Source organism: Phacochoerus africanus, chromosome 11, assembly GCF_016906955.1.
Source record: "Phacochoerus africanus isolate WHEZ1 chromosome 11, ROS_Pafr_v1, whole genome shotgun sequence".
Classification (NCBI taxonomy): Eukaryota; Metazoa; Chordata; class Mammalia; order Artiodactyla; family Suidae; genus Phacochoerus; species Phacochoerus africanus.
Genome location: NC_062554.1, coordinates 6050598 through 6069659, shown reverse-complemented (window position 1 = coordinate 6069659; position 19062 = coordinate 6050598). Strand labels below are relative to the sequence as shown.

Sequence of the window (19062 nt, the reverse complement as noted above, 5' to 3'; positions counted from 1 at the left end):
CCTGTCGCTGCTCTGCCTCAGTAAAAGTCAATCAAAACACTCCCTAGAGTGTTTGGATGAGGTATCCTCACTACCCGGGGACTCTCACTCTGTCAGCTCTTCCCTGGGGGTGGGAAGGGTCTGTTTCTTCCCCAGTCTTATCTCCCCTCCTAGCACTTTCCTCCTCTGTTCTCTCTCTCTTCGCATTCACACTCGCACACACAGCGACACAATTTCCCCTCATTCAGCCTCTTCTCCCCTCCCCCATCTCTGGACCCCTGGGGGCGGGGGGTAAGTGCCCTGTTTGCTCCCAAAAGTTCCCTGGACCATCTGACCTTTTCAAGGCCACTGGTGGTGGGAACTAAAAGTAGGAGTGTATGAATGGGGTGAAATGGGTAGCTGGGCAATGGTGAGTCTGAACTGGTGTGCTTGGGAACCCACACACAAGGGCCCTGCTTACCTGGGCTGGAGGCTCCTGCTAGGGGAATATCAGCGCACAAGACAAGAGGGGGCAGTCCTTGGGGTGGGGAGGAACTCTGAGGCAGGCTGGACCTGCTCTCAATTATTGATGCTGAGGCTGCTGCTGTCACCTGAGAAGAGCAGGTCAAGTTACCAGCCCCAGGGACAAGCTGGAGCTGCCTCTTACCCTTCAGGAGCCTTCAAAGAACTTATAGAACTCCATGGTCTTGATTTGAAGGGTAACAGAGCTCCTGGGTTTGGGGATCTCTCCTTCAACCCCTTGGTTCAGGACAGAGTATAGTGTGGGCCAAGTTAATGGGAAGTTGTAATTTATTCATGAATTCCAAATTCTAAGCAAATGCCGAGACTTGAGTCACCAAGAAGAGTCAGATCCTGCCCCCTGTCCCCGGGAACCCCACCTTTGGTAGAAGAGACTGACACAGGAACAGAGAACATAGTACAATGTGATCACTAGAACGCATGCTCTAAACACAGGGACTTCTGGCAGGCCCACACGGTGGGGGAGACGACGTGCTAGGCCACGTGTGCAAAGTCCAGGAAGTCAACCAGGAAACAGTGTTTCCCCATGGTTGGTGAGACATTCACCCAATCCCTCCTCCACTGTCCCAGGCCTGGAGTGGGTGTCTGGCTCTGCAGAACCTTGCATGACAGACTTGGACTTGTCTTCAGAGTCCAAGAGAAGATGTGGCATGGTTCCAGGAAGAGCACTGATGATGAGCTTTGTGTGTTAGATTACTAGTACTGCTGTACAAAGGCAGCATTGAAGAGAAGTGCCCGAGGGCCAGATCAGTGACACGGGCTGTATCTCCTCTCCCAGGATTGAGCTCCACTCTGCGTTGCTTGTGAAGGTATAAGTTTCCTTCTTCCAGTAAGTCTCGGACCCCCAGTCCACGTGGGAAGCCACACCCCACACCCCACGTTGGAAGCCACGCCGGGCAACCGGGGCCTATGGATGTGTAACCACATTGGGCGCTCTTTGAGTGTCGAGTCTGCATCTCCCTCGCCCCTGCAATGGCATTCGGTATGAAATCGCCTAATGGCCCACAGAGGTAGTCTGGGGGCCCCCTCCCCGGACATCCCACATCACACAAGGAAGGGCCTCTCTCCCGGGCAGGGGAGGTCTCCAGCTGACACCGGGAAGAGGCTGAAATCATGTGATTCACCCCTCCCGTTCCTGGCGTCACGTGTCTCACGGCCTGTCACGCGGGGACGCCTTCCCATTGGCTGGCAGTGATCACGCGCTGGGGGCGGGGCCGGATGCCGGGGTTCCGGCGGCAGCCGCGGCAAGCCGCAGCTCTGGAAAGGGGTTGGCGCGGGGCTGTGGTTCTGTGCTGGATGCAGGCGCGGGTCATGTGACCGGAAGGGCTCCTGACGGACGCCGTCCCTGCTCGGCGCGGCCTGAGCGCCCGGCCCTACCCCCGCCATGGGGTGCTGCTACAGCAGCGAGAACGAGGACTCGGACCAGGTGCGGCCGCCGCGGGCGGGGCTCGGGAGCGAGGGCTGAGACCCCGGGGCACGGGGCCCAGAGAAAAGCCTGCGAAAGAGGGTCCGCCGGACTGTGGGGCTCCCCGAGTACGGAGGCCCGGAGGGGACAGCCTACAGAGGAGACGCCGGGCCGGGCTCCTACCCCCTTTAAAGCCCCAGTTCTGTCGGCACAGCCCCCGTGTTGGGGTGGCAGGCCGCCGCCTCTCCTGCTCGCCCCCGCCCGTTCCATTTGCCCCTACCTTGAGACCTTTACAACCTCAGGGATCCTCAGCCTAGGTCCCGGGGAAGCGCTCTCTTCCCAGGTTCCTGTGCCTGCTTCGTGTTTGTATTAGCGAGCTTTGTGAATCCGTTGTAGAGGTGGGTAAGCCGAGGCGCTAAGTCAGATTGAGCTGATGTGAATCCGGAATCGTGTATAGACTCTGAATCCCTGGAGTTGAAGAAGGAAGGTCACTGCTAATCTGAGATCAGAGAAGGCCTCTGGAAATTGGTGTCGTTTGAGTTGGTCAGTGAAGGGTTTAATAGACACGGTGAGGACTTGGGGGGGCGCGGCGTGTGGGAAGTTGGAAAGCCACAGATCAGGTTTAGCTCTCGCTAGGCTGAGGCTCGGGGAAGAGAGGTAGGATAGGGAACTCCGTTTGGCCTCCCTCAGTGCAGCCCCTGCCTGGAGCCTGAAGGCTCCTCTAGGTAGAGGGGGGGCTTGTCCTGGGGAGTTGGGTGTAGATCTGGTTCCCTTGGCAGAAAGGATTAGGCTGTGAGGCACGTACAGTTTTAAATGCTCCCTCTTCCCCTTGGTGTATTCTCTCCTCTCACTTCTTGCCACACTTTAAACCCTGCCCTGCCTGACCTCCTTTGAGGAGGGACAGACCTTTTCAAGGATGAAGTCTCACGTTGTTGGCCACTTGCTTTTCTGTGGCCTCTAAGCCTGGAGTCTCCATTTCAACAGACCCAGAAACAGCAGGAAGGTTTCAGCAAGTGGAGTAGATGGTCACAGAAATGGATTACATCACTGGTACATGGGAAGTAGGTCCTTCTTCAGTGATTCAGTGAACCTATTTGGAGTCAAGGACTTAAGCTTGGGAAACCATCATTTGTATGGGAGGCATGAGTGGCTCCTGGGCCTCATTAAGTCTCCGGACCCCCCGTGGACGTTCGCTCATGTTTCTGTGCCTGTGCTAGGTGTGCCTCAGGGCTGTGCCTCACAACTCACTGCAGGCAGCCTGTTAGGAATAGGAGACAGTGGCCCAGTCTACTGGGAAAACTGTGGCCTAATGGGAAATTGGCTCTTCAAGCATAGTGTGGACTCTTGCAGGGAATGAGTCAAAGGTTAGTGCTTTATGAGAAACCAGCTTCTAGTGGCAGCTGATGCTCTCCTGGTTCTCCACCTCCCCCTGATGGGCTTTCACTGCTGTTTCTAATTCCCAGAGATGGTGCTTGATCAGTCCTGGGTGATTTGCGGCCTCATGTGGCAAAGGCTTGCTTGCCTGGTCTGCAAGCCATCACCATTCACTGTCCCCTCTTTCAGGTCTTGGGCAGGCCCCTTTCCTACTCTCATTTCTGCATCTTTGTTACAATAATAAAAAGAAATAACACGTTACAGTTTTCAAAGGCCTTTTACGATGATCTCACTTGACTCTGTCCGAACCTCTGTCATCGGGTCATGTCTATTTGAAAGTGGAAAAAAAAGTTCAGACGGGCTGAGTGATTTAGCCACGGCTACACAGCTGAGAAGTGCCACAGCCAAGGTGTCATGATGCCAAGTCGCGTCTTTATCCATTGGGCCAAGCGGTGATTCTAGCTCCCACAGACCAGGTGGCCAGTCACAGGCACCTGTGCTACAGGAGAGAGTGAGACTCTGGACGTCCAGGTTGACAGTGATCCAGGGACAAACGGTGGCGTGAAAAACCACCCCCCCTGCTCCACTCGCCCTCTTGTGGGTGGCGTGATGTTATTTGTTCACTCTGACGGCGGTAGCATGGCCTCTTCCAGGAGTCTAGGTTTCAGGAAAGCAACCTTGTTTTTCTTTTTTTGTTTTTTGCTTTTTAGGGCCGAACATGCGGTCTATGGAAGTTCCCAGGCTAGGGGTAGAATCAGAGCTTCAGCTGCCGGCCTACACCACAGCCACAGCCGCACTTAACCCACTGAGTGAGACCAGGGTCCTGCGTCCTCATGGATTCTAGTCGGGTTCATTCCTGCTGAGCCACAGTGGGAGTTCCCGCAACCTTGATTTTGAAGGACCCTGGATAGGGGAGAAACTGCCCTGTCCTGCAGGAGGATCTGTCTGAACTGGGACTGGGGGAAGAATGGGCACATAGCAAGCCAACTCTGTCTTCATTATGTAGTCAGCTTTCCTTAGAGATAGTTTAATTTTTGGCAAACATTTGGTCTTTCTACCCCTTTAATACCCTGTATTTTAGGGAGGGCAGGGTGTCTAGAAGTTTGGAGCTGATGAGGCAGAAGCTGTTGGAAACTGGACACAGGCAGCTCAGGGTTGAGTAGGAAGAGCGCTGTGAAGGGCTGGTCCCGTGCAGGGCAGGGCAGGCGGGGCCAGAGGAAGTGGCCCTTTATAAGGAGAGTTGTGGATTGTGGGCAGGGGAGCTGGCAGCCTGCAAGCGTGAAAGTCTGTGGTAGGAACTGAGATAGGCCTGGGATGGACCCCTGAGGGGGTCTGGCACGAAGGGCTGGTGCGTCAGCTTTAGCCAGGAGGGGCCCCTTGTCCTTGATTTTGTCCTGGGTACCCTTGTTCTTTATGGCTTGGATAGATACCCAGCCTGTCTGCTTATCCAATTTGCGGCTGACACAAGCCAGCAGGGATTTGCAGCTGATGGGTTCAGGTCAGGGTCGTATTCAGAAGATCGCAGTGGATTAGAACAAGAAACTAAAACAGGGGAGTTAATACCCAGAATTATGCATGACCAGGGAAACTGGGTTTGGCCCCAGGTCAGTTCTGGAGGTTGTGATTAGCACAGGCAGACAGAAGCAGGGCTGCCAAAAACTAAAGAAGCGCCCCTTGTGGCGTGTGGAGCCTTGGCCAGGAGGGACCAGCTCCACCGCGTGGGTCCCAGTTCACTGGGCGCACCAGGTTTGTTTCTGGAAGTCCCGCACAAAGGGAGCTTGGCAGGGGCGGGGTGGGGGGCCCTTCCGGCAGGTGCTTGGACACTTGGACCGCAGGATCCGGAGGCTGCAGCTGGGATTCCTGTCCCGGGATGACGTGAGGAACAGCTGCTGAGAGCTTGGGCTCGCTCTCCCTTGGGGCCAGGGCCTTGTTGGGCCTCCCAGGGCCTCTCCGTCCTGGCAGCAGACAGCCTTGTCGGGGAGGATCTGGTCTGAGAGATCAGGAGGCCGTCCTTGGGCTCCTCACTTGTGTCCGTTTCCTCTCCAGACCCCGCTGTTTTGGTATTTCCACCTCCACCTCGCTGTCTTTTCTCCACCTGGGGTTGGATTATTTTCTGAAGCTGCAGGTCTGTTACAGAATAACTGCGTTGCACCACTGTCCATCTTTTTTTTTTTTTTTTGGTCTTTTTGCCTTTTTCTAGAGCCGCTCCCGTGGCATATGGAGGTTCCCAGGCTGGGGGTCCAGTCGGAGCTTTAGCTGCTGGCCTACGCCAGAGCCACAGCAACTCAGGGACCGAGCTGCATCTGCGACCTACACCACAGCTCACGGCAATGTCGGATCCTTAACCCACTGAGCAAGGCCAGGGGTCGAACCCTCAACCACACGGTTCCTGGTCGGATTCGTTAACCACTGAGCCACGACGGGAACTCCCCTCCTGTCCATCTTTTTCAAGGCCTCTAGGACAGCTTGGTTCCACTTGAATTCGTCCTAGACCACCAGTTCAGCTGAGTTCCCCAGGGCAGGCAGGGTCTGGGGCATTGGGCACCCGGGCGATCCCTAATGAAAGTGTTTTTGGTAAAGATCGGAGCCGGGCCGAGAGGAGAGCCCCCCGTGAAGGGAGGCTGGACCCAGGGCTGAGGCTGAAGTTTCCTCCCTGGCCTCTCCTAGGACCGAGAGGAGCGGAAGCTGCTGCTGGACCCTAGCAGCCCCCCGACCAAAGCCCTCAATGGAGCCGAGCCCAACTACCACAGCCTGCCTTCCGCTCGCACAGATGAGCAGGCGCTGCTCTCCTCCATCCTCGCCAAGACAGCCAGGTGGGCATCACAGGACCAGGCCCGGGCGGAGCTCCTGCCTCCACCTTAAAGGCGGAGCCAGGCCCAGCACGTGGGGGCCGGGTCGGGTGAGGCGGGGGGGAGCGATGCCTCTGAGCCCAGCGCTGCTCCACCGGGTCACAGAGCCCTGGGGTCACGTCCCCTCTGCCTCCTCTCCCCCCAAAGCAACATCATCGACGTGTCTGCCGCTGACTCCCAGGGCATGGAGCAGCACGAGTACATGGACCGGGCGAGGCAGTACAGGTCAGTGCCCGGCCGGCTCGGCCCCTTCGGGCCGCTCGGGCTCCTCGCGTCCCCTCCACCCCGTCCAGCTCTGGCGCCTGGGCCCCGGGCCAGCTCCTTGTCTGGGCGCGGCCCGGGAGAGTGGCCGCAGGTCCCTCGCGTGCCTCAGCGGGCGCTGGCGTTGACCCGCTCTGCCCCATGACACGCGAGGGTGTGGAGACCAAAGGTGAGCTGAGGCCCCGTCACCTGCTTCTCTGCGCTGAGGGTGGGAGGCTGGCCCGGGGTTGGCTGGGCCCACGGCGGCCTGGCGGCCGTCCCCACCCTCCCTCTCCTCTTCTCCTCGGCCAGCACCCGCCTGGCCGTGCTGAGCAGCAGCCTGACCCATTGGAAGAAGCTGCCGCCGCTGCCGTCCCTCACCAGCCAGCCCCACCAAGTGCTGGCCAGCGAGCCCATCCCCTTCTCCGACTTGCAGCAGGTGAGCCGCCCTCACCCCGCCCGCCTGCCCACCCGCCTGCCCAGGGTGTGGCAGAGGCCTCAGAGGAGGCAGGGAAGTGGAGTTAGGGAGCCTGGCAGCCTGTGGCCCGCTCACCCCCACCTCACTCTTCTCTCCTCCCCATGCCCTCTCTTCCCCCTTCCTTCTCCTTCCCGTCCCTGCCTCTCTCTGGCTCCCTGTCCCCCGTCATTCCCACCCCTCTGGCCACCTGACACCACCCCCCCCCCCCCGCCCCCGGGTCTCCCCTCTCACCTGTCCGTCTGTTCATCTCTCCCGGTCCCTCTGTCCCAGGTCTCCAGGATAGCTGCTTATGCCTACAGTGCACTTTCTCAGATCCGCGTGGACGCAAAAGAGGAGCTGGTTGTACAGTTTGGGATCCCGTGAAGAGGGGGCCTCCCCCCTGCCGCTGCACAGCTCTCCTCTCTTCACCCCGCCTCCACCCCGCCTCCCCGGCCCCCAGCCTCACTGCGGCTTACACAGAACCCTAACCTGCGACGAATCCTGGCACGTGGAGGAGGAGGAGGAGGAGAGCGAGGCTGGAAGCCTGAGCAAGTGAGGATGGAGCGAGGGAGGGTGGCAGCTCCTGGGACTGGCCCTCGAAGCCCTGGCCAGGGCGGGGTGGGGGGGGCACAGGGACAGGGCCTTCACCGTCACTGGGAAGGTGGAGGTGCCACAGCGACGGCGGTCACAGGCCCCTGACAGGCCCCCTGCCCACCCTTTCTTGCCTCCCTCCTGCCCCCTCTCCCGGACTTGGTGCTCACGTGCACCTCAAGGGCATGTGACCAGGGTCTGGACGAGCTTGAATTTGAATGAATTGAGTTTGTATTTCTAGCACCCTGGGTTTTTACATGTTTGGGGTTTTTCGATTTTGTTTTGGTTTGTCACCCTCGATAAAGGAAGTGTATCCATCTGTGTGCTGCTTCCAGCCCCTCTGTCCTGCCTGCCACCCTCCTACTTACTTCTGGCTGCTGGAGTCCGTGAGCCAGGAGGCGGATGCGGTGGGGGGCGGGGGAGGCTGTCTTCCAGGGGCACCGGAGGAACCTGGGAGCTAAGGGTTCGGGTTCCCAGGTCTTCCTGAGACTCCGCCTGGGTTGTAACCTCACGTTGGTGGGCTCGTCCCTCGTCCCGTGATGAGAACGCTGTCAAAGCTGAACAACCCTGAATCCGAGGCAGCTGTCGCTGTCGGGGGCCCAGCCTCAGGCTCAGTGGGATTTACTGGGAAGCCTGCTGAGGGGCGGAGGTGTGCAGGCAGACCAGCTCATGTGGAGTCAGCCAACTTAGAATTTGAAGCAGAGGGTTCTTTTTATCAACTGAAATCACAAGCAGAATCACAGCATGTCAACACAAGAGTGGAACTGCTCTGACAGGATTGAAGGTGGGTGGGTTCAGAGACCACAGCCCTGCCTCTCGGCCTCCTGCATGGAGGCCTCCGAGGCATCTCCACGGAGCCCTGGTGCTCTGTGAAGCACCTCTAACCCGGGATATCTGAGCTAAAGAGGAACGAAGGGCCCGGAGACGTGGGATGAGGTCCCTGGGTTTCCCACGGCTGTGCAGTAAGCCCGGGTCTCCTGCGTCCCAGGCACCGGGACTTCCCTCCCCTGCCCCTTGTCTCGGTGAAGTGAGGCCAGCGCTCCCGGCGGCTGCCTGAGTCGGGGGCATCATCACAGGGGACTCGTAACCTGCTGAACAGCTCAAATTATTTATTGTCACACGCGACCGCGTCCTCGGGCCCCTGGGACGGCTGGGGTCCCAGGAAGCCTCAGCGTGCGTCGTGCTCGGTCCTCCGGGCCTTCCTCGGTTTGACGTGCATGCGCTTCCACACCTGGGCCGTGGTGCGGTCTGCTTTGGTGACCCCGCTGAAGTCGAATGTGGTGACGCGGGGCACGGTGCACAGCACGTATTGCCTGCGGGGGAGACGCTGGCTGAGAGCAGCTCCCTTCTAAGGCCCCCTCCCCCTCCCCCAGCCGCTGCCGTCTCCCCTGCTGCAGGGAGTGCAGGGACTTGAGTGGAGTCTGGGGGAGACGGAGTTTATCCTGACCCACAGCAAGAGGTGCACAGCAGGGGATGGTGTCGGGTTGCTTGCCTCTTCTCCTCCTTTGTCCCACCAGAGCCCAGCTGGAGCCCACCGCCCGGGGGCGGGGGGGCCTTACCTGTACCCCTTCTCTTCCTCTATGGGGTTCCCATGGAGTGTCAGGCTCCGGAGCCGAGGGAGGACAGCCAGCTTGTTCACCTCTCCGAGGCGCTGGATGCTGTTGCCATGGAGATAGAGGACGCTCAGGTTGAAGAAAGTTGTCAGGACCTGGGGGGGGGGACCGGAAGCTAGGCTGGACAGAGCCCCTGTCCAGGCTCAGGACTGACGGGTGGGCAGAGAAGAGTCTGAGGAGCAACGTGTCCCTCTCACAGCCACGCCGAATTAACTGCAGCCTACCCTCGTTTCCCACCGAAGGGGTGTAGCGGTACCACTGACATGGCACTGTGATCTCGGGTGGGAGGTTTGGGCCCGGGGCCCTGGCACTGCTGTTGACTTCCGGGTGCCTGGGTACTCCTGCCTCTCCCTTAGCAGTGATCTGAGACTCTGTCACAACAGGGAACAGGGGACTGCATCATGCTAGAAACGTAAGAGCTCTCAAACTAGTAGTTAAGGAGGTCCCGCTGTGGCACAGTGGGGTAAGAATCTGACTGCCGTGGCTCAGGTCCCTGTGGACGTGCAGGTTCGATCCCCACCCCGGAGCAGTGGGTTAAGGGATCCAGTATTGTTGCAGCTGCAGCTCAGAGTCGGTCCCTGGCCTGGGAACTTCCAAGTGCCATGGGTGTGGCCATTATTATTGTTACTATTATTTTTTGAAGTAGTTTGGAGTTCCTGTTGTGGCTCAGTGGGTTAAGAACCTGACATAGTGTCCTTGAGGACACGGACAGATTCCATCCTTGGCCTTGCTTGGTGGGTTAAGGATCTGGCGTCGCTGCAATTTGTGGCATAGGACTTGACCCCTGGCCCAGGAAGTTTTATGTGCCGTGGGTTCCCGCGGGTATGGCTGTAAAAAGAAAAGCCAACTAACCCCCACCTCCCCCACAAAAATTGTAAAGTGAGATCACTGCACGTGGGGGACAATTTCCATGCCATGCTTTGCCCTCTAGTACAGACCCTGGACAAAAGGGGGCCAGCTCTGTTTCTTTTCTTTTTTTTTGTCTTTTTGCCTTTTCTAGGGCCGCTCCCACGGCATATGGAGGTTCCCAGGCTAGGGGTCGAATTGGAGCTGTAGCCGCCGGCCTACGCCAGAGCCACAGCAACTCGGGATCCGAGCCGCGTCTGCAACCTACACCACAGCTCATGGCAACGCCAGATCCTTAACCCACTGAGCAAGGACCAAACCCGCAACCTCATGGTTCCTAGTCCGATTCATTAACCACTGCGCCACGACGGGAACTCCCAGCTCTTTTTCTTGAGACAGTCGGAGTTCGTGGAAGTAAGGGCTGTACTTCTAGTACCTGCCTCTGCAAAGAACTTGGCACAGAGCACAGTGGGTGCCCAGTACTGAGCCGCAGTTTTTCTTCAGCCTCCTAGGTACAGGCCACTTTGCAGACATCGTGATTGAATCTTTGCAAGATCTTTATAATGCTGGCAAATTGGGTTTTGGAAGGTTGGGAGCCTGCCCAAGATCCCAAAGTCAGAAAGAGGCAAATCTTGGATTGGAACCTAGGTCTGAGTGCCCCGCCATGTGCGCTGCACAGCACTGGGCTGCCTCACTGCTCCCTTGATGACATGAGGGCGGTGGGGAGGCTAGGGGCTGGACAAGGTGGCTTCGGGCCCTCCCTCACTGGACTCACAGGGTCGATGGAAGTCAGGTCGTTGAAGGACAGGTCGATCCAGGCCAGGTTCTCCGGGTGCTCCAGGAGCTGTGAAACCACACGGCTGAAGTCTCTCAGGTCAGTGAGGACGTTGTTGTTGAGCCACAGGGACTGGGTCATTGACCTCCCCGACCTCGAGTGCCGTAATGGGCGCAGCCCTGTCCGTGGCTCCTCGCTTAACAGGTCTGTGGGCACAAAGCGAGGCGTGGGTAATTCAGCTTTTCTGGCTCTCGGGGGGAGTGGGAAGGGACAGCCCTGGGAGGATGTGTAGCCTAAGCTGCAGCTGGAGGGGCTGGCAGGGCCACAGCCCCATGCTGTGTCTAGGCGACTCTATCCACTGTTCCGCAGACCCCAGCAGCCAGAGGATTCATCTCTGGAGGTAGGACCAAAAGACTTCCCATCCTGGGAGTTTCTGCTGGGGCTCAGTGGGGTCACGAATCCAGCTCGTATCCTTGAGGACCCAGGTTCGATCCCTGACCTCACTCAGTGGGTTAAAGATCTCGCGTTGCCCTGAGTTGTGGTATCAGTTGCAGATGTGGCTTGGATGCTCTGTTTCTGTGATTTGATTTGAGCCCTAGCCTGGGAACTTCCGTATATCGTGGGTGTGGCCCTTAAAAAAAAAAAAAAAAAAAAAGACTTCCCATCCCAAACTCTTGGTTTGGGACACATGCTCCTCTCGTGTGTATTGTATCACACTGGGTCCCCTGTGGGAGTTGGAGGAGGGGGGATTGTGCAGGTGAGGAAGCCAAGAACCGGAGGTGCTGGGCTTGAACGAAGATGGTGAAGCACCAAGTCCAGAATTAGCCACTGGTAGAGCCCGTAGAATTGACTTCAGTGTCACACACTGTTCACATCCCCTCCTCCCGTTAATGGTGAACGAGTGCCGTCTGCCGGCTGCTGGATGTACAGCGGACAACAAGATGAGCATCCGTCTGTACTAGCTCTGTACCAGTAACAGCGGGTGAAGCATGCGCTTGTGCCCTGGAGGAGCTGGTATGAGCCCGATGGAACCCAGGGGTCAACATGATGGGACAGATGCTATTTAAGTTGTGGAAGCATGGAGGAGGGGCTCCTGTCCCAGCCTGGGAGCTCAGGGATGTTTCCCAGGGAAGGTGAAGCCTGAGCTGGGAATCCCAGTGGATTAGGAGATAGACACGAGCCAGCCAGAGAAGGTGAGAAAGACACGGAAGCATGAGCAGCATGGGCACACGTGCGTCAGCTGCAGGAGCGAGCAGGAGCGGGAGGAGGCGAGGAGCCTGAATACCAGCTTGAGCATCTTCGACTGTATCCTCTGGGCGATGGGAAGCCCCTGGAGGGTTTAAAGCAAAGGAGATGATTCAGGGTTTTCACTTCAGAAAGAGGATTGTGAAGCTTTAGTGTGGAGCATGGATTTTAGGGCGGTGAAGGCCAATTTGGCCTCTTCAGTCGTCTAAGCAAGGGTGAGAGGGACGTAACATCAGCGTGACTTGATGGTTGACTGGATGTCAGGGTGGAATGATAGTCAAGAGTGTTGCCTAGTTTCCTGAGGCCTGGGGAGATGCCAGTCCTGTGGGCTGACACCGGATTAAGAAAAGGAGAAACATGTTTGAGAAGATGATGCATTAAGGCTTGGTCTTGGCATAGCCGAGGTCTCTATAGCACAAGAGAGCAGAGAAGCCAAGTGAGCAGTTGGATATGAAGGCCTGAAGCTCTGGAGACACACACTGGAGGCTCATTAGCATGGCGTGTGCACACAGAGCCAGAACCACACCTCAGCTCTGGCCACCGTGACTACTCTTCCTGCTACCCCCGTGCCTCTGGTGACTTGTCTAAAGCTGCCTCCCGGGAAGGAAGGATTTTCTGTTTGCCCAACTGCTAGTTTGTCTTCACCTCAGCTCTTCCTGGGCACTCTTCCAGCCCCACCCGACCAGAATGCCTCCTCCTCCGCTGCAGGGCAGGCAGCATCCACCAGATGGCTCTCTGTCTTAGCCTTGGAGGGAGTGGACCCCAAAGTTGGGGCCTAAGGGTGAGGGAGGTGGCAGGAGGGTCCTGGACGCTCATAAATGAACTCCTCATCCTGACCCCAGCCTCACGTCTGACTGTGAACCCTGAAATCAAAGACGAACACAAGTTAAGATCAAAATAAGCCCACATGTGGCTTTAGACTAGTGCCTAGTCCGATGAGGCAGCTGCTTGGGGAACACTGGTGGGGTGGCACTGCCCACAATTTGAGGCTGCTCCGGGGGTGGAGGACGGCATCCAGCCTGCAGCAGGCTGCTGAGTTAAGCTCTGTACCAGTAATACAGACTCCAGCGGTCTGTCCTCAGAATCCACCTCCTGCTCCCTGGCCTCATGAGCATTGATCGAAGCTGCCCTGTTTAGAGAAGGCCAAGCGAAGTCTGGACACTGGGCCACAACATCAACACTTAGAGAACCAGGCGTTGTCTGGCTCCAGGAACCTGGGGCAAACAATTCTGTCCTCGTAGCTCTGAAGGCTTGTCATGGAACTTTCGCCGGGTGTGCGCAGAGGGCAGAAGTCAGTTTGATGGGAGGAACCTCGTATCATTCCTCTCCCCATGACAGAGCACTGGGGCTCCCCCAGCGGTAGGTTTGCGAGCAGCGAGAGGACCACGGTTGGAGGTAGCAGACTGGTTATCTTCCAAAGTCACTGCCATTTCGGGTCCTGTGATCCCTACATGGATTAATTCAGCAGAGGGTGTACCAGGTACCCCTCAACGTGACTGTCTTTGAACCCCAGTTTTAAATACGCGCTCCATGCAGTTTGGGAAAACCAAGGAGACTGGCCTTTTGGGGCTTGGATGTGCCTCTTCCCCCAACCCCCCACCCCCCGCTCAGCAAGGAGTGCAATGCCTGGTGTATGTGTGCACAGACACGTATACACACGCACGGATATGTAGACGTGCTAAACAATAGGAGATGCTCAATATTTAACGACTGAATGAAAGCCAGGGCCTCGGCACAGGTTCTGTTGTGTGCTGTGGCGTTAACCTTGGCCGTGACAGCTTGCGCCTGTCCTCATTCTGAAGACACCTCAGATGGCACAGCTACACCTCCCGACTCAGAGCTAGGAATTCCCAGGGCAGAGGGGGGAGCCGTACTTCTTCCCCTGTCGCCTCGGCTCTCTGCCCACAGCCATCACTGCAGCGAGACCCCCGTGAAACATGGGCTGCATCCGTCAGCAGCGAGGCCCGCGTAATAAGGAAGATCCCGGCAGGCGGATGTGTGCTGTGAGAACAAATGGGAGGAACTCTTGTGGCCGATGTCAGCCCAAGCAGTAAGTACCCTGACCCAAACCCAGGGGGTCTCCATACCCTTGGTGAGGCTCCACCTGCTTCCTCAACTTAAAGGTGGCCACGGATCACCTGAGAGAGAAGATCAAAGCCAGACGGGGGGTCTAGGATCCATGATGTCAACCTGTGCTGCTGTGTTGGTGAAAGAGCCCGTGACAAAGATGGCAAGACTTCCCTGGGAGGGAGGACACTGGCTTGAGAACACGATACTGCTGAGAGCCTCCCTGTGTCCCCTCCTGAGAGGTACGAGCTGCCCATTCACAAGCACGAGGATTGAAACGGGAATGTGTGTGGGTGGCACTGGAACCTGCAGTGAGTGTGGGTGATGATGGAGTAAACTGGATGTGACTGGAATGCATATAAAATTTGTCAGCTATATAAACTGGAGTCAGCCAGGTTTTGTTGTTGTTGTTTTGATTTTGTGCATCCTAGGGCCCCACCTGAGGCACATGGAGGTTTTCAGGCTAGAGCGGCAGCAGCCGGCCTACACCACAGTCCCAGCAACACCAGATCCGAGACACGTCTGCCACCTACACCACAGCTCATGGCAATGCCAGATCCTTAACCCTCTGAGCGAGGCCAGGGATTGAACCCGCACCCCCATGGTTCCGAGTCAGATGCGTAATCCCGCTGAGCCACGACGGGAACTCCCATGCCAGTTTGTTAGTAACAAGAGCCCGCGTGTTTTACCAGTGATTAGAGCAGGCTTGGGTCCTCAGACAGGAGAGAGGGTTCTGCCTGTTGGCTGGGAGAGCCTCTTCCCTCCAGGTAAAAAAGCAGAGAGTAAAAAACTATTGGCTGATTTAGACCGGCTCCCCAGTTTTCTTCCACCTGACTTTCCTATCGCCTGGCTTCTTCTGAAGACCATCGGTTTCCCTGAAAGCCCCCTGGTTCCTTTCAGGTCTGTTGCTAATTTTTAAAAAGGCCAAACCCTTCCGCTCCCACCTCCCTACCCAATACTTCTCCCAAAAAGGACAACCAAAAAAATCTGCAAGCATGTGGGAAGAGTCTCTTTAGGCTTTTAAGGAGAAGACTGACTTCCCCCCACCCAGTCTGCTGCCAAGGCGAGTGGAACGCTGTGCTCGGGGGCTGACCTTGGGTCACATGGATGTTTCGGAAGGAGTAGTCGAGCGGGGGCTCTTGCACCGACGTGTCCATACTGTCCTGTTTGTTCACCGCTCAGGCCATCATTTGCCAGGTGTAAGTGGGGGCCCTGGGGATCCGGGTTCATCCTGGGGGGACAGAGAAGGGCTGGCGTTTGGTCCTCAGTTTCTGCAGAAGCTCCCCCAACCCCTGCTTTCTGCCCGCCACTATTTCAGGCTTACGTGGCTGAAGACACTCATCATTACTCGCCTTTGTAGGCCCCTTCCAGCTTCTCTGAGCACCTTCACATCCCTTAGGGCTCACTGACAGCTATAACCCCCATTTCTAACCTCCAGGGGAAGAAGCTGAGACGCCAGGGGAAAGCACTTGCCCAGAGTTAAGCCAGTGAGGCACTGCGGCCTGCACTCACAGTCTCCAGATCCTCGTCGAAGGCCCTTCTGCTACTCCACTGCCGTTACCGTGGAGGCTGTCTTGATACCTACCCTCTGGTGACATCAGCTGGGCTCTTCTGTTGCTTAACAAACCCCTGACAGCCTGCACTGCATCTCTTGTCTGATGGCCCTTTGCAGTCGGACCCTGATGGGGATTTGCTGCCTGCTCTGCTCAGCTTGTCTGCAGGCCCCATTGTCTTTCCATCCAAAGACCCCACTTCCAGCCACATCCTGAGTGGAGTTGTATATATATATATACATATAGACACACGTACACATGAAATCCGCATCTACCTCATTCTCACTCACCTGTCACTGACGCCTGAAACTCCACCATTAGGGATTCATTCCTTTGGGTTCAGGGATTGTTCCCTGTTGAAATGGAAATACCTCCTAAGAGGGGTGAACACAGTGTTATCAGTCATTTACAGTGTGGCGTGAATCATCGTAGCAGATCCTTTCCCATCTGTTAGCTCAAGGAAAGCTGAGAATTTTTCGAGACTGGGCAGAGCCATGGGAACACTATTCACCTGGGAAGAGGAGAGCGGACACGCTTTAAAGGGGTACGTGAAACAGAACAGACAGACTGCCAAGCATGTGTCCCAGTCACCTCCCCTTCTCACTTCATCCACGGCTGTCACCTCCTTTGCCTTTACTACCTGACTTGCTTTCCCAAAGGATTCGAGGTAGTGTGCAGTAATAACACCCTCATGAAACATGACTTGAAGAGCAGAGCTGTCCAGCAGAAACAGAATGAACGTCAGGGATGCAAGCCACATGTGTGGTTTTTTTCACGTATGTGATTAAAAAATGTACAGTAGCCGTAAAAAGAACAGTCACAAGAAACAGGTGAAATTAAATTTAGTAATATGTTTTATTTACCACAGTATATTCCAAATATCATTCAACATACCATTCATATTAACAATCGAGGTACTTTACACTTACAGCACGTTCCACTTGGGACAGTGCTTCTTGATCAGAGGCTACCGGACTGGCCAGCACGGAGGCAGGAAGTGAACCCATGGAAGCGAAAGATGAGCAGTCAGAACAAAGGAAGACAAAGGTATGCCGGGAATTAAGATACTAAGCCTATATCCCTGAAATCTCTGCCGTCTAAAGCAAAAGGGGAAACCTTAGCATCTGTGGTTCTCAATTTTTGATTCAAGGAAACAGTGTGTATGCAGAGAGAACGAAATTCTCTTAAGAGCTGTGGACCTAATAGTTTGTAATTCAGCGTCAGCTTAATACAGTTCAAGTCATTTCTTTTTTTAGTGACCTGACGCATGCAAGGACAGAGGAGTGGGAAGCGAATGTCTTCCTGTCAAAGAGCAGTGGTCTCATGTGAGCTTTGGGGAAGTGCTGGCTGGAGTCACTTCACAGCTGAATCCTCCTCCGTCAAGTGTGGCCTGGCCTGCTGGGCATGGGTTGTTGACTGGGGGGGGGGCTGAGTCTTTGGATATCAAATCTGCAGACATAATAAAGAGCACATTATTCTTTTGTAGAAACAGGGGAGCTGGCTCGTGTTCTCACCTCGACCGGTCCCACATGAGCACCCACAAGCTGGATGCCTCTGAGCAAGACTGGGTACTTTTCTCAAAGCCAGTCCGAGTTGGGACCTTGGAGTCCAGCACTGCTGGACGTGGATTTTAGCTTAAACTACTTAAGGGCAAGTTTTTTGTAAGTTTTTATTATTCTTGTTTTGTCTTTTTAGGGCTGCAGCTGCAGCACATGGAAGTTCCCAGGCTAGGGGTTGAATCGGAGCTGCAGCTGCTGGCCTACACCACAGCCACAGGCACGCCGGATCCCACATGCATCTGCGACCTACACCACAGCTCATGGAACACTGGCAGGCCAGGCCACACTTGAATTTACTCAAGCCCAGCCTGGTCCTCATCTCTGCGCTCCCGATCTGTATAACCAATTGCCTCTTCACCACCTCCAGGCTATCTCCAAGACAGGCACCAGCAACACGTCTGCAGGTGAACTCATAATCTCTGGGTACTCCTGGATCTCTTCCAGTGTTCTCCCCTCTCCCCACCATTACGGAGGTCAGAAAACCAAGAGTTACCTTGAATACCCCCTTCCATTTCCCATCCAGCATAAATTCCTGTCAGCTTTGCTTCCTAAATGTCTCTTCTCTAGTCCGAGCTACCATCACTTCCTTTCTGCCTTCCCTCCCAGCCATTATGCATACTGCAACCAGAGTAATCCTGCAAAATGCAAATCTGATATTGTTCACTCCCCCCCACGACAGCCCACTTAAAAACTGTCCCTGGGACGGTTTAATCTACTACTTGGAACACATTCTTAAACTAGAGAGGCTGTAAGCTCAAGCTAGAGACTTAGCTGGAAGTTGGCAGACAGGGATCTAGTCCTAGCTGTCACTGACTTGGTGCGTGGCCTCTGTCACTACTTCTCACTAGGTTTCAGTTTTCCAGTCTGTGATATGGGATAAATATTCTTGGATTCACAAAGTTCAAAAGAAAGAGGCTGTGAAAGCACTAGGTAAGTTACTAGATGTAACGGCTCTGTCATGAAGTCTGGAGAAGGAATGAAGCTCTAATTGCAGACCTTGGGGAGACGGACAACAGAGGAGGTGCAGGGAGAAGAGGTAAAGACAGGACCCCTCCTAAGTATGTGTGGAAGGTCCTGCTGACTCTCTGAAAAGGAGGCTCTACTCTGGGTCTTCCTGCCTGGAAGGAAAGGGGCCGTTCAAGCCCCAGAAATTTTCCTACATCCCCAGAATTAGAGACTTTTGATTTGCTCTAATCCCACTCCCATGTCTTGCAGAGGGTCTTCTGTTGATCAGAGGAAAACCAACCCTATATCTGAAGGAGTTTCAGATCTTCCAGAATGTGTCAGGGACTTGAGACAGTAGTATTAGGGGGTCGTATTCTGTGATGATGGAGATCTTAAGCACCCCCACATCTGTATGGGTATATATCTCCGCCTCCCCCCCCCCCCCCCCCCGCCACGAGCCCGTTTATCCCATATGGGTTTGTGCCTTGTCGTTGTGAAAAGGGTTAAGACGGAGTTCCCGTCGTGGCGCAGTGGTTAACGAATCCGACTAGGAACCATGAGGCTGCGGGTTCGGTCTCTGCCCTTGCTCAGTGGGTTAACGATCCGGCGTTGCCGTGAGCTGTGGTGTAGGTTGCAGACGCGGCTCGGATCCCGCGTTGCTGTGGCTCTGGGGTAGGCAGGTGGCTGCAGCTCCGATTGGACCCTTAGCCTGGGAACCTCCATATGCCGCGGGAACGGCCCAAAGAAATAGCAAAAAGACCAAAAAAAAAAAAGAAGAAGAAAAAAAAAGAAAAGGGTTAAGACGAGGTTGTCTCAGATCCCCGAGGAGAGAAGTTCTTAGTTTTTCTGTGTGCCCCTCCCCGCTCAACTCACCCGCAGGTGCTTCCCCGCCAGCCTCAGCGTCCTACTATCGCCGCGTTACTCGGCGCAACTCCATGGTAACCACCTTCGCCTACAAGTCCCGGCTGGCGCGGTAGGCGCTACCGCGATACCTTCCGCGAGCTGCAGTTCGAGGCGGGCGGGGGCGCCAAGGCCGCGGGCGGTG

At 55.8% G+C, this 19062-nt stretch overlaps 2 protein-coding genes and 1 long non-coding RNA gene across 5 annotated transcripts; 2 read left to right on the top strand and 1 right to left on the bottom strand.

Moving 5' to 3' along the window:
* Positions 1–1727: 1727 nt before the first annotated feature.
* On the top strand, positions 1728–7735 carry LAMTOR1 (late endosomal/lysosomal adaptor, MAPK and MTOR activator 1). Its single transcript, XM_047753254.1, has 5 exons — positions 1728–1924; positions 5945–6090; positions 6274–6351; positions 6679–6805; positions 7115–7735. Exons 1-5 carry the CDS (start codon positions 1883–1885, stop codon positions 7205–7207), a joined length of 486 nt encoding a protein of 161 aa, XP_047609210.1. The 5' UTR covers positions 1728–1882; the 3' UTR covers positions 7208–7735.
* Positions 7736–8503: 768 nt separating this feature from the next.
* Positions 8504–19002, bottom strand: LRRC51 (leucine rich repeat containing 51). Of its 3 annotated transcripts, none has more exons than XM_047753252.1 (6): positions 18891–19002; positions 15804–16024; positions 15054–15191; positions 10649–10854; positions 8974–9122; positions 8504–8727 (listed from the first exon to the last, which is right to left on the bottom strand). In XM_047753252.1, the coding sequence occupies exons 3-6, from the start codon at positions 15115–15117 to the stop codon at positions 8583–8585; spliced, it is 564 nt and encodes a 187-aa protein (XP_047609208.1). In that variant the 5' UTR covers positions 15118–15191; positions 15804–16024; positions 18891–19002; the 3' UTR covers positions 8504–8582. The 3 variants fall into 3 exon arrangements, with proteins under 3 accessions (XP_047609208.1, XP_047609206.1, XP_047609207.1); XM_047753250.1 differs by having other exon boundaries at positions 15804–15887; XM_047753251.1 differs by having other exon boundaries at positions 15804–15866.
* On the top strand, positions 11274–14355 carry LOC125111325 (uncharacterized). Its single transcript, XR_007130856.1, has 2 exons — positions 11274–13943; positions 14017–14355. It is a non-coding gene; the product is annotated as an uncharacterized LOC125111325 (long non-coding RNA).
* Positions 19003–19062: the final 60 nt, after the last annotated feature.

What these genes read in the sequence shown, in the direction of transcription:
- LAMTOR1 (XM_047753254.1), top strand. Translation starts at nt 1,883, where the DNA reads ATGGGGTGCTGCTACAGCAGCGAGAACGAGGACTCGGACCAG. An exon ending in AGAACGAGGACTCGGACCAG is followed by an intron (nt 1,925 to 5,944) that starts GTGCGGCCGCCG and finishes GGCCTCTCCTAG; the next exon opens with GACCGAGAGGAGCGGAAGCT. An exon ending in GACCGGGCGAGGCAGTACAG is followed by an intron (nt 6,352 to 6,678) that starts GTCAGTGCCCGG and finishes CTCCTCGGCCAG; the next exon opens with CACCCGCCTGGCCGTGCTGA.
- LRRC51 (XM_047753252.1), bottom strand. Translation starts at nt 15,117, where the DNA reads ATGGACACGTCGGTGCAAGAGCCCCCGCTCGACTACTCCTTCCGAAAC. An exon ending in AAACATCCATGTGACCCAAG is followed by an intron (nt 10,855 to 15,053) that starts GTCAGCCCCCGA and finishes TTGTGCCCACAG; the next exon opens with ACCTGTTAAGCGAGGAGCCA. An exon ending in ACCTGACTTCCATCGACCCT is followed by an intron (nt 9,123 to 10,648) that starts GTGAGTCCAGTG and finishes CCCCCCCCCCAG; the next exon opens with GTCCTGACAACTTTCTTCAA.